General features: G+C 38.9%; 1 protein-coding gene across 2 annotated transcripts in view; it reads left to right on the top strand.

Annotated features, from left to right (window-relative positions):
- The window catches only part of reck (reversion-inducing-cysteine-rich protein with kazal motifs), a 166,182-nt gene that overhangs the window by 95,890 nt on the left and 56,148 nt on the right, over window positions 1-14,144 (top strand). For both annotated transcript variants that reach the window (XM_048596336.1, XM_048596337.1), the window contains one exon: window positions 9,278-9,487. In XM_048596336.1, the coding sequence (XP_048452293.1) occupies window positions 9,278-9,487 (210 nt within the window). The remainder of the gene's footprint in view (window positions 1-9,277; window positions 9,488-14,144) is intronic.

Genomic DNA, 14,144 nt, shown 5'->3' with positions numbered 1-14,144 from the left:
TTGCCTTGAGAGCATGTGTCAATGAGTGACTGAGTCCCAGATTCTACCCAAAATGGAGAGCATTTCCATCACAGTGAAATGCCCCAGATGTGCAAGTCGTGCTCTGAAATTTGGCACTGCCTAATTTTGTGCACCAGGAATGGAGTCAATTCAAGATTTGCACATGCACAATTTACTGGGGCAACCAGTCATTTAAATGATCACCTGCCTCCTTTCCTGCATGACTTTGGTGAGGTAGGTGTCTGAAACCTGGTACGTTCAGATTGAACCAAGCTAGAGCAGGTCAGAAGCTTGTGGATTTGTTTGGATAGCTAGGCTACCCTTTTGGAGAAGTAAGGCACACCTCTGGATGTAACCCCAGGCACCTTTAGCAGGGGGTGAGGTACCCTTGTGGCTTTTCAAAAGTAGACATGCTTGTGAGTAACAATTTCATAAACTCCTTGGGGCTATCAAAGAGACATGTCAAGATTGTTGGGCTATTTAAACCTTCAAACCTTCAAAACTTCAATTCGAAAAAGAACTTGTTTTCAATTTCACTGTCTGTCAACACAAGCCATTTCCGTTACTGAATTTGTGCAGCATGGCTGAATTCAGATAGATCCCTCACAGTTTTCCAACAGCTACAAGTAGTTTTAGACTCTTTGGCTCTTTGAACTTTATGAATTCCAGTGCTTGTTGCACTTGAACTATATGGTTGTTATTATAAAGCTTTAATGTGGTGAAGGAATCTAAATGTAGATTCATAGCATCCCTACAGTGCAGAAAGAGGCCATTCGACCCATCGAGTCTGCACCAATCCTCTGAAGAGCATCCTGCCCATACCCAGTCCCTACCCTGTACCTGTAACACGGTATTTACCATAGCTGACCCACCTAACCTGCATATCCCCGGACACCAGGGGCAATTTAGTATGGCTAATCCACCTAACCTGCACATCCTCGGAATGTGGGAAGAAACCGGAGCACCTGGCAGAAACTCCTGCAGACACAGAGGAGTGTGCAAACTCCACACAGATAGTTACCCAAGGCTAGAATCGAACTCGTGTCCCTGGTGCTGTGAGGCAGCAGTGCTCACCATTGAGTCACCTTACTACCAAGATTGAGCCACCGTTCTGCCCGCGTAGCACATGTAATGTGTGTGTTATTATGGATTAGCTTTTTAAAAACATAATGGAGTGTGCAACACACTTTATTTAAGGGAACTTCCTTTTTTCCTCATCTGAGCATGATCGCTAAGGTCTTCCCACAATGGTTATTATGAAAATTGGCAAGGTAGATGAAAAGGCACGGTGTGGATTGTTGGTATGATAAGTTGGTATAGGAGCTATAAAGGGCTACAGGATGGGTACAAGCCATAAATTGACATGGAGGTGTGGGGGCCATGAGGGGTGCATACAAGGGCATCCGGTGTCATATAGGAAGTAAGGACCATGGGTTTGTGTACAGTGACAAGGAGGGTGTGGGTGGGTACATACTAAATCTTGGCAAAGTGACTGTGGTGATGGGAGTGCATGCGAGGTCCTATGTTAGCGTGTAGGGTGTGGGAGAACCAAAAGAGTTGGGTACATGGTCTTACATCACATGGTGAGTGAGAGGTGCCATGGGGTGAGTAAAAGGGCTTAGGTTAACATGGGTGAGGTGTGAAGAGTGTGGGAATTGAAGGCAATGTGGGCTGGAGGGAAACTTTTATATGTTAATCTTTATTTGCGAACTTTTGAGAACACTGCCAGAGCACTGAATCAGGCTTTCTGTCCATCCTGTATTCTTCATCAGGGATCCTGTTCAGCCCTCTTACGTCACCTGTCTCAAATCTTAACACATCTCATACCGGCAGCTTCTACCCTTCGCCACTGAACCAATCAATAGGAAGTTCGGCCAGCGATTCTTAAAGGTCAGATTCACAGAGTTGGGAATTTTCTGGTCCATGCACACCTAATCAAAGAATGAATTGGCAAGCAATGAATGTGAGTCACAGTCATAGAGTCCTGCAGCATGGAAACAGACCCTTCATTCAAACCAGTCCATGTCAAACGTAATCCTGTGTTTAAGTCCCCTAGCTGGGTTCACTAGAAACTGTGTTTCCCTCTCAAAAAGGAAAAGAAAGAAATGAGAGGAAACTTTTCCTTTAAAGTCCTTGTGCCTTCATTGTCAATGGGAGCCTATTATTTTGCAAGTATCAAAGGTCTAAGACACCAAATCCATGTTGTTCAAATTTGCTGGCAACCTTAAAATAGCAAGAGCTGTAGACCAAGGCAAAAATTTTCAGAAGCATCTTGATTAATTTTCCAACCATGCAGACAATGGCAAATTAATTTTAGTGTTAACATTTCTTATGTAAGTATGCCAAAAATGTGGGCTATTTAATTTACAAATGAAAGAATAGGGTCATAATCTAGAGATTTGGAGTAGGACTTAAATAATGATGTACTTGCCAATTAAATGTCTTGATCATGCCATGGTAGATATTCCTTGACTTGAATCTATACATTTCACTTCTTTTTGTATTAAAAAATAATTCACAAGATGTGGGTGCCACTGTTGAGGTCAGCATTTACTGCACATCCTTAATTTCAGATAAGGTACATAGACTGTCTTCATGAACTGTCAGAAGTTTGCCCCTCCTTAGCATTGTGTGACTCCTTAGAGGACAGTTACAAAATCAACTAATTGATGAAGTAATGGAGTCACCTACAGACCAGACTACATAGTGATGGCAGGTTTCATTTCTTCCTCGTGCTCAGTCCCCCAATATCATGTGGGAATTAGCTGTGCTTACTTCTGCTCAAATCTTTCACAGTAGACAGAAAATGCAATTGTTCAGTTAGAGGTGCACGATATGCTGAGTGCACATTAAAACAGAGAGTAAAACTTAATCTGCAGTGTTCTATCCTTAACCTTTAAGTAATCATTGTCTGATGCCATGACATAACTCAGATAACAAGGTAGTAAAAGTTTCACCATTCGGACCTAGTCTTTTATGTGGTTCTCGTCCAATTTTGTTTATACTTGCAAAGCAAAAGAACATTACTTTCGAATGCAAAATTGTTTATAATTTACCTGAGTTCTTTGTTACCATATGAGTTAGACTCTAGTCATGAATTGAGATTATTAAAAGTAAAAATGAAACAGTAGAGTTAAGTCAGTACAGCAGATTTTATTTGGTTGCAGTATTTCATTGTACTTCTCTTCAAATGTAAAAATAACAAAAATATTGCCACTTTGCTAAGTCTTTTACCAATATTAGAGTTAAATCAGTAATATATTAGTACAGGGACAGAAGAGGAACCAGGGCACATTGACTGACATCCCTTTGTCTTAGTGAGTTCAAAATGTGCTCGGTGGTGTCTTTCAATGTTAAACACGTGTATGAGAGTTCCAAAGTCTACCCAGATTCCTTGCCTAATTGATTTGTAGGTATTAACAAGCTCTTTGTATTAATGTAATAAAGTTTAGAACAAGTCAGGAGTCTGTTAGATTGTATCTAATTACTTCGTAACAAAATTGTTATTCCTTTCAAGTGACGTGTTCATCCCACTGAATTGTAGCACCCTCAGCATGTAACGAAAAATCAGTAGAGTGAGATAGACAGCCGTGAAACTCTTTTGACAAGTACTGTTTATGACCAGTTAATATTCATAAATGGATATTAAAAATATGGAATCCGGTGGGGGAGGTGTGGGCTAGCCAATTGGATACAAAATTGTCTTCAAGAAAGGAGACAGAGAGTAGTGGTGGAGGGTTGTTTTTCGGACTGGAGGCCTTAGACCAATGCTGAGACACAAGGATTGAGGTTGGGTCCACTGCTTTTTGTCATTTATATAAATGATTTGGATGTGAATATAAGAGGTATAGTTAGTAAGTTTGCAGATGACACCAAAATTGGTGGCATAGTGGATAGTGAAGATGGTTATCCAAGAGTACAATAAGAGCTTGATCAGATGGGCCAAGGAATGGCAGATGGAGTTTAATTTAGATAAATGTGGGGTGTTGCATTTTGGTAAGGCAAATCAGGGCAGATGCTTCATCACTGGGTAAGAGCATTATGTTTAAACAGATAGCAGAAGTTGGCTATTAACCAGATCAGTGCTGGTAATTAGTTTAAGCAAGTCCGGAAAAGACTTTGTACTCAAGCAGATGTTGAACATTAGACAATTCCAGTTGTCAAGGATTGGCTAGAGTTTGAATTGAGTTTTGGACTATGTTTTTGGTGAAAGAAAGAAAGAATATGGCTTTTGGTGCTATAGCATGAAAATTTGAAAGCTCTCTGCCTAACCTCCCATGAGCAGCTCTTGGAAGCTCAGAGAATAGAAGCTAAGTTATATGTATTACTGCCTTTATCTGTAAAGGTGACCTGATTGACACCTTCAGAAAATCAACCAGGAAACCATCATCTATGCCTGTGGAACAACATCATGAAAACTACTGAAGTAGTCTTGGCCAGTTTTGTTATTTTGTTTTGTTTATTCTGTAACTTTGTGTTTGTCCATCTTTTGTGTGAATGTGGCTAAAAACAAAGGTTTTGCGTTACTGAAGTAGTCTTGGCCAGTTTTGTTATTTTGTTTTGTTTATTCTGTAACTTTGTGTTTGTCCATCTTTTGTGTGAATGTGGCTAAAAACAAAGGTTTTGCGTTTAAAGCATAGATCAATTCGATTACTTTGTTAGTTTTACAGTACTGAAGTTACAAAATTGTTAATAAATTGCTGAGGCTTTTGTTTTAAGATACAAACCGGTGACGAGAATTGATCATTTGCAGAGTCTGGGACTGATTATTCAAAAGTCTGGCTCGGAACTATTGGAGTCAATTTTGAGAATCTTTTGAAGGTTTTACTTTTACTTTTACTTTTTTTTAACTTTGTGTTGCAAATACAAAGACAGAAAAGCCAATTTCATTTGGCTGTCTGTCTCTGTGCCATAACAGGTAGCAGATGAGGTTCAATGCAGAGATGAATATAAAATAGGAGGTACAATTCTAACGCGGATGAAGGAACAGAGGGACCTGGGTGTATGTATGCTTAGATCATTGAAGGTTGCAGGACAAGTGGAGAGCATTAGTAAAGCATATAGTATCCCTGGCTTTATTAATAGAGACAGAATATAAGAGCGAGGAGATGATGTTGGACTTGTTAGACCTTAGCTTGAGTACTGTGTACAATTGTGGGCACCACATTATGGGAAAGGTGTGAATGCATTGGAGGGTGCAGATTCAAAACTTCAGTTATGAGGATAGATCGAAGAAGTTGGAACTGTTCTCCTTGAAGAGAAGCAAAGTGAAAAAGGAGATTTGGTGGAGGCTTTCAAAATCATGAGCATGTTGGATAAAGAAGACGGGAAGTAGCTGTTCCCGCTCTGTAAAAGGAACAAGAACGTGATGGCATAGATTTAAAATGATGTACAAATGAAGCAAGGGTGATGTGAGAAAGAACTTTTTCACAGTAAGTAATGAGAATGTGGAATGTACTGACTGCAAGTGCCTTGGAGGCAGGTTTGATTGAAGCATTCAAGAAGGCATTGGATAATTATTCGGATAGAAGTAAAAACCAAAAGAACTGCGGATGGTGTAAATCAGGAACAAAAACAAAGTTGCTGGAAAAGCTCAGCAGGTCTGGCAGCATCTGTGGAGGAGAAAACAGAGTTAACGTTTCGGGTCCGATGACCCTTCCTCAGAACTCAGTTAACAAAACTCAGTTAACCCTTCCTCACTGGACCCAAAACGTTAACTCTGTTTTCTCCTCTGCAGATGCTGCCAGACCTGCTGAGCTTTTCCAGCAACTTTGTTTTTGATTCGGGAAGAAGTAGTGTGCAAGGGTATGGAGATAAAGCAGGTAATTGACAGTAGGTAATCATCTTCCTTTGAAGAGCCAGTGTAGGCATGATGGACCTAATAGCTGACTTCTGCACTGTAACCATTCTGTTATTCAATAAGAAATATAAAAAAGTGTAATTGCAATGTTTGGTATAGTTATGACAAAAAGTAATGGACTGGAAAGGATATGAAAAGAACAGCAATGTTGCTACAAGTTAAGAGGAACGAATTCTGAGGAAAGATTGGGAAACGAGATATCTTAGATTGACCCATACTCTTTAGGAGCATGGATTGGTTTATAGGACTTTTGATTTGTAAGAAAATTTTGTCTGAGACTTGTATTAATGTTTTGCATTCTAAATTCCTTTGTTAACTTATTTAACAAAAGATGTCTGTGTAATATTCTCATTCTGTGAACGTGCAGTGTTGCTAATTAAGGTGTTTGAATGCCACCGCTGAAAGGAGGACGAAGAGAGATTTTTAGTCAACCTGTTCAGAGATGTTATGACACACCTCTGGTGCAGGTGAGACTTGAACCTAGGTCTTTTGGCCCAGACGTAGTGGCACTATCACTGTGCCACAACAGCCCTAAAAGGGCAAGTTATGTGGTGTGATATGTTTATCTACTGTTTTTTAATTCACTCATGGAATGTGGGCATCTCTGGCTTGGCCAGCATTTATTACCCAAGGAGCCACATGTAGGCCAGATTAGCTAAGGATGACAGATTTCCTTCCCTAAAAAACAAAGGCAATGGCTCTGTGGTTATCGTTGGACCTTCATTCCAGATTCTTTACTGAATCCAAATTCCAGCGAATACAGGAATTGAACCCACGTCCCCAGAACGTTAGCTGAGTTTCTGGATTAATAGTCTAGCCATAATACCACTAGCCATTGCCTCCTCAGTGGAATGTAATTCAGTTATATATGCCAAATTAGTGGTAGGTCCTTCTTTCTAGCGTGACATTTTTTTAAAGTAGTGTGAAAATTCTGAAAACTCTTTGTGCTGAGTGTAATTTGTGTTTAAGGTTCTGCCTCTTTTTGTGATTGGTAAGCAATCTGTGGAGATTTGTTACAAAAAGCCAGTACACCTGAGTGGAAATTCTGCCCAAGATATTAAATAAAAGCCAAAAGAACTGCAGACACTGTAAATCAGAAACAAAAACAGAAATTGCTGGAAAAGCTCAGCAGGCCTGGCAGCACCTCTGAAGAGAAATCAGAGATAACGTTTTGGCTCCAATGACCCCTCATCAGAACAGATACTGCCAGATGCTTAGATTCTACCCAAGATGATTTTTTTTAATCAGCCTTTTCAGAGATATTGTTACATACTTCTGGAACACATGGAACTTTTACCAAGGGCTCCTTGCTCAGAGACAGTGATGATACAACTGCTATCTACTCCAAGATGTATGATTTTTGAAGTCTAGATTGAATTGAATCTGCAGGTCCTAGCCACTAAACTTGTAACATTATTCTACCTAATGACCACTGTTGTTTTCTGATACTTCAATACAAATGAGTAATCAGGCGATCAAAGGAAGGGATGTGCTTTCTATTAAAAATTGGAATTCAACATTGATTATAAATATGTACTTCATTTCTGCAGATGATTGAATGTTTTTATTAAATGTTACAGCGAATTAGGGAATAGCTGCTAATTCAGTATTTTTTTAAAGTTTGTATGCAGCTGCAGGGCATTGTATAGTTTTTATTCACAAATCATTCAAACTGCTTCCTGAAGCTTCTGTTTTTCTTAATGATGAAAATGTCTGGGGAAGAATTTATTTTATTTGTTCAGGGTTGTGGCCTTCACTGGATGGGCCAGCATTTGCACAACATTGCTCTTAGAGTTACAACACAGACTATGTGAATTCAAGAGAGTGTACCACATGACCTAGGCATTAACAGACTGGCACGCATAACTGTCATCTTTGATATCATTGAGAAATGCCATGCAAGTTGCACAGTTAATGATCCATGACACTGTCTGTTCTAGTGATTTACATAATCAGCGTTGCACAGCTCAAGCAATGCTACATGAGTAGGTTTTTCCCTTGTGTGTAAATTAAGGAATTTAAGCAAAGTTCTGATTCCCCTATAAATGTAGCTATTGAATTGTGTCTTTTAATGTTAAATTAAGTTTATACTGAAGCCTGATCCTCTCAATTGCCTAGATTTTAGAATTGATATATTCTGTAAAAGCTTATAATTTCTAAGAGAGCTACAATGCTATGAGCTGTGTTTAGTCACCCCATCTGAGTGCTCGCAGCACGTCTAATTTCTAAGAATGCATCCGTGCTGTTCAGCTAGCTGTGCTGAAAGAATATATAATCAAAGAACAATGGGTCAATAGGACAAAAAAGTCTCAAATAGTCTAGAACGAAGAATTTTTAACTAATAATTTTCATTTGCTGTCAATGAGAGTAAAGAACTTAGTAAGTCTCAGAAAAGAGTGTCAAATAATGATAGTTCTGTAAATAGGGTAATTGACTGTTATTTGATTGCTTTGTTGAACACTTCTATTCTTCTCCTAAGTGTGGACCTGGCCTACCTGAGACCCACCACCCTAACTACCTCTCTGATCTTTCATGTTTTGGTGCCCTGCAGTATTCCAAAGCAGCTCCCTTCAGTCTGACACTGCATGAACTTTAACCTGATTGTTTTTTATGCCATCAAAACTAAAAATGATATTTCTCCAACTTAAGTTGGCATCCTTCTTTATAGGAAGGAGACCGGTTTGGCAAGATTCCCACACCAGGTTTCTCTCGCTGGAAAGTGCATATGTGTAAATATTGGATGAAAATTGGATCGACCCCATTCAAATAACTAGCCACTATTCAATATCTACACAGATATGTGAAGAGAGGTATTAAAACACTTCAAGAGACAAGGGAGCAAAATTGTTTGGGAGAGAAAATAATTGTTCTATCAAGACTTTTTCATGAGATTTGGGATTGCAGACATCCACTTTATTGTTATTTTAAATTTCTAACCTGACCTCAGTTCAAAAACGTGTAGGTGGATAGCTGTTTCTCCCACCCCCTTCCCTTATTATAGATCGTGGTACTTTGTTGTTAATTTTGAACTGAATCATTATCTAATCTTGCTCAATATAATAATTTGTCAACATTACTTGTCAATAATTTGTCAATATTACTTCAAGCTGCACTGTACCAAGTTAACACAACATCAAGAGCTAGAATTATAATTGATCTTATTTTTGTTGGTAAATATTTTTAAAGTAATCTTGCCTTTATTTACAAACAAATTACTGATTTGATGAATTTTAGTGTTTCAACTGCACAATGACTAATTCAGAGATTTTTTAGTTTGTAAAAATAATCCAGATTGTCATTGGGAATACAAGTACAATGCATTGCCAGAAAGAATCTAATAGTCAATGAAGGGGTAATCATTGGAGTTAATAATTTCCTGTTCTTTGTAAACAGCAAGTGAAATTTTATGTTGTTTAGACCCACAGAATTATTCCGCAGTTGCAATACTCAGTCAGACCAAGGAGCCAAGAATGACATGAAACTCTGGGAGAAAGGGACCATAAAGATGCCATTTATGAACATACCAGTGAAAAATATTAAGACCTGTCAACCAGAAATGTGGAAAGCAATTGCCTGCTTATTACAAATCAAACCGTGCCACAGCAAGTCTGGAGGAAGTATATGCAAGTAAGTTCTATTTTGCTGGGGCACTGAGGTTTCATCTAATTGCCCACTTTATAAAGTGTGTTTTTTCATGGTTTATGCTTTATACATTCCTTCTTTCCTATTGTAGCTTTTACTTTGTTTATTTAGTTAAATGCATTTTTTTTGTATTCAAATAATTAAACAGAGAGTTGCACAATGAAGCTCAACTGTTTACCATTTCATGAAGACCAGTGTGCAGTAGTGTTTTTGCTGCAGTTACTGTATCACTTAGTGCTTGGGGTAAGAAATAAGGATGCACTTGGGAGGTCACAGCAAATTGCTATCTTGCTTGTCTGCAAGTGGTACTTTTGCGCGGTAACAGGAATTCTGTCAGTTCCAATTAAAAATAAAAATTGAATTTGAGAGCAAAACTTATAACTGCTTCTAATCAAAATTGAAGATTGCAACTCTTTTAATGATATATACTGACGAGGCATATTTTGATATTGATAATCTTAGCACTGTAACTTATGAATTTTACCTTCAAGAATTCTGAGTCTTTGTTCTTGTGGAACCACATCTTCTTTCAACTGTTACATCAGAGTTCTTGTAAATAGGCCTTATCCCTCCGAGTATCTGGTAAGTGATTAAAGTTTTATTCTGTTCCCCAGGCTCAAAATATTTTGTAGCTGGTGATAAAGTTAATAAATACATAAAAACTTAGCATTGTTTTAAACTTTATATTTAGTTAAGTAGTTGCTTAAAAAACACAAACGATGGCAAGCAGGTTATATGTCACAGTTGCAGCATATGGGAGGTAATGGATACCAGTTTGGTCCAGAAAAAAGCATGCCTGTGTCAAGTGTTTAAAGTTCGAGCAGCTCTAGCTCAGAATTTGAACTGGAGACTGAATTACAGACACTGCGAAACACTGGGGAGAGGGAAGATTAGCTGGAATCTTTGTGCTCGGAGACAATCAAACCTCTTGGAGTTGGGTCATTTGATTTGGTCAGTGTTCAGGGACACAAGAGTGTGAGGTAGGTGAAGGGATCCAGAGGACAGGAGGTTCAACCTTTGCACTCGTCCAACGGGTTTGAGTGATTCTTTCACCTTGTCTGTATGAGAGAGAGGGTTGCAGGGCAGATGAGCTAAGTGCCAATACAGCACGGTATTGGAAGCCACTCAAGTCGAAATAAGAAGGAATGTAGTTGTAGAAGGGGACAATATAGTGAGGGGGTTTGACCCCATTCTGTGCAGTCAAGAGTGAGCCCAGATGGCTGTGTTGTCTGCTCAGTGCCAGCATTCCTGACATCTGCTCATAACTGGAGAGGACCCTGGTGATGGATAGGCAGGATCTAATCATTGTAGTCTGCATAGGTACTAGTGACATAGGTAGGACTGTAAAGAAGGTTTTGCACAGTCAGTACAGGCAGTCCTGCTATAACGTGTGTTTTGTTGATGCAAATTGGCTGTAACGCAACTGATGAATAGTGGACGATGTTTGGATAACACTAACTTTCTGCTGTACAGGTATAGTGATTTTCTGTAGCGATTTCCCAATAACGCGATTTTTCATAGTGCAAGGTCATACAAGAATGCATTTATCGCATTATAGGAGAATTACCTGTATCAGGAGCTAGAGTCCAAATTAAGCAGTAACTCAAAGATCACAACCTCTGCGTTATTACCCGAGCCGTGTGCAAATTGATAGAGATGAAATCAGATCAGAGAGATGAATACATGGTTCAATGACCGGTGTGGGAGAAGTGGATTTGAGTCCATGGGAGTAACCTCTCCTTTTGGGGAGTGCAACTAGAAAAAGAGAGAAAGGGGAATAGTGGTACGAGACTCAACAGTGAGGGATATTAGATGAGTACTTCTGTGGACATGACTTCAGATTGGCTTGTTGCCACCTGAATCATAACAGGATCAACATCATTGTGGAGGTCTGCTATTGCTGTTATTGAGGGTTTAAACTAATTTGGCGGGCAAATGGAATTTGGAGTGGTGATAAAATAGGCAGCAATATGCAGACAAATGTAGAAGGAAAATCAAGTCAATGTGGAAGATAAAGCATACTTAGTCCAGTTAAAACACAAAGGAGCATAGCAAGGTTGGATGGTATTTATTTTAATGGAAGGAGTCTTGTGAGTAAGGCAGATGTGTTGAGCGTGCTGATTAATGCATGCGGATTATGGTATTATTGTTATCACAATGATATAGTTAAGTGAAGGACAGAACTGGCTGCTCAGAATTCCAGGCTATGGAATTTTCAGGCGATATAGAAGAAGGTTTTGTTTAAGAGGTAGTGCAATATTGATCAAGATATCTCGGAAGATTCCTTGATTGAGGCTATATGAGTACAACTTAAAAAAGGTGCAATCACATCATTGTGTTTGTACTATAAACACCAATCAGTGAGATATAAAAGAGCAGATATGTAGACAAGTATCAGATGTAAAAAATGAGATATTGGCAAATCTCAGTGGAATAATTATAGGGGATTTCAACTTCACCAATATTAACTGGAATAGGCAAAGTGTGAAAGGCATTGAGGGCAACTGTCAGCATGGATTTGTCAGAGGGAGATCATGTCTGACAATTTGGTTGAGATTTTTGAATTGGTGACGAGCTGCATGAATTAAGATAGTGTGGTTGACTTGGTCGACATGAACATCAATAAGGCTTTAGACAAGGTGGCGCAATAGAGATTGGTCAAGAAGATAAGATCCCTTGGGATCCAGGGCAAATTGGGTTGAAAAATTAGTTTAGTGGTAGATGACAGAGGGTGAGAGTTGAAGGTTGTTTTATGACTGGAAGCCTGTCTCCAGTGGCTTGAAGTCTATGTCCAGTGGCTTACCACAGGGCTTGGTGCCTTAGCTATTTGTATTGTACATTAACAACTTGCATACAAGTATAAGAAGTTTTATCAGTAAGTTCATGGATGACGCTAAAATTGTTCATGAACTCTATAACGAGAAAGTGTAGATTCATTAAGCCAAAGGGCCCCTTCTGTACTGTATGATTCTTTAACCTACAGTAAAATATATACAGCCTGGTCAGATGAGCAGACCAATAGGAGATGGAGTTTAATCTTGAAAAGCATTTTGGGAGGAACAACAAGGCAAGAGAATAAATGGTGAATGGTAGAACTCCAGGTAGTATTGAGGATCAGCAACATTTTGGTGTGCATATTCGTAGATTCTTGAAAGCAACAGGACTGGTGAATAGGATGGTTAAGGAGGCATATGGGATTCTTGCCTTTATTAGTCGAGGCATAGAGTACAAGAGCTTGAAGGTTACACTGGAGCTGTACAAGACATTGGTTAAGCCAAAGTTGGAGTACTGAGCGCAATTTTGGTCTCCGTACTATATGAAAGTCATCAGTTTGCAGAGGAGGTGCGCCAGGATGTTGACCCAGCTAGGGTGTTACAGCTATGAAGAGATAGACTATACAAGTCAAAGTTGTTATACTTGCAGCAAAGAAGGCTGAGCGAATACCTCTTTGAGGTGTACCAAATTTGAGGGGTGCACATAGGGTTGATAGGAATAAATGTTTCTCCTCAGAACGGTCAATTAACTGGAGCATAGATTTAAGAAAAGGAGAATTTTTTTCATCCAGAGATTGATTGGTATCTGGAACTCACTGCCTAGAAGTGTGGTAGAGGCAGGAGCCATCGCAATATTTCTGAAGTATTTAGATGAACACTTGAAATGCCATAGTGTACAAGTCTATTGACCAAATGATGGCAAATGGGATTAGAATAGATAGGTGCTTGATGATCAGCATGGGCTCAATGGGCTCAAGGTCATACAAGAATGCATCTATCGCATTATAGGAGAATTACCTTTATCAGGAGCTAGAGTCCAAATTAAGCAGTAACTCAAAGATCACAACCTCTGCGTTATTACCCGAGCCGTGTGCAAATTGATAGAGATGAAATCAGATCAGAGAGATGAATACATGGTTCAATGACCGGTGTGGGAGAAGTGGATTTGAGTCCATGGGAGTAACCCCATGGGCCGTTGTCCGTGCTATTATACTGTTTGACTGTAATTAACAGGATCTTTTCAAAAGGGCATGACAATAAAGGGATTTTAATCTCCCTATCAACTGGGAAGGTCAGATGGGGAAAGGTAGCCTAGATGAGGAATTCATAGAATATTTTCAGAAGAGCTTCTTAGAGCAGCATGTTTTGTAGCTGACAAGAGCAAGTATACCAATGGTGTTGTGCAATGTGAGAGGATTAATTCATAATCTTATAGTGGGTCTGTGATTATGTCTTCAATTTAAATAAGAATATCAAGGGCACGAAAGCAGAGCTGGCTAAAGCAAATTGGCAAATTAGGTTAAAGGATAGTTCAGTAGTATTGTAGTTGCAGACGTTTATAGGGATATTGCAGAATATGCAGATTAGGGACATTCAAATAAGAAAATTCCAAGGGCCAAATCTATTGTCAGTAGTTAACTAGAAATGTGTAGGTAGTATCAGGCTTTAAAAAAAGCATATAATCATGCAAAGACAGATCAAAAGATTGAACAGAATATTTTTTTTAAAATCAAAAAAATAGCCAAAAATGAATAAAGGTAAAAACTGGGGTATAAGAGGAAGCGAGGTATAAATATTAAAAATTTCTGTAAATGTTTAAAGAATAAAAGAGTTAAAAACTGTTGCTCATATAAACTGGAGAATTAATA

The sequence above is a fragment of the Rhincodon typus genome, chromosome 4 (genome assembly GCF_021869965.1).
Source record: "Rhincodon typus isolate 14 chromosome 4, sRhiTyp1.1, whole genome shotgun sequence".
NCBI lineage: Eukaryota > Metazoa > Chordata > Chondrichthyes > Orectolobiformes > Rhincodontidae > Rhincodon > Rhincodon typus.
This window is presented reverse-complemented; position numbering and strand designations above follow the sequence as displayed.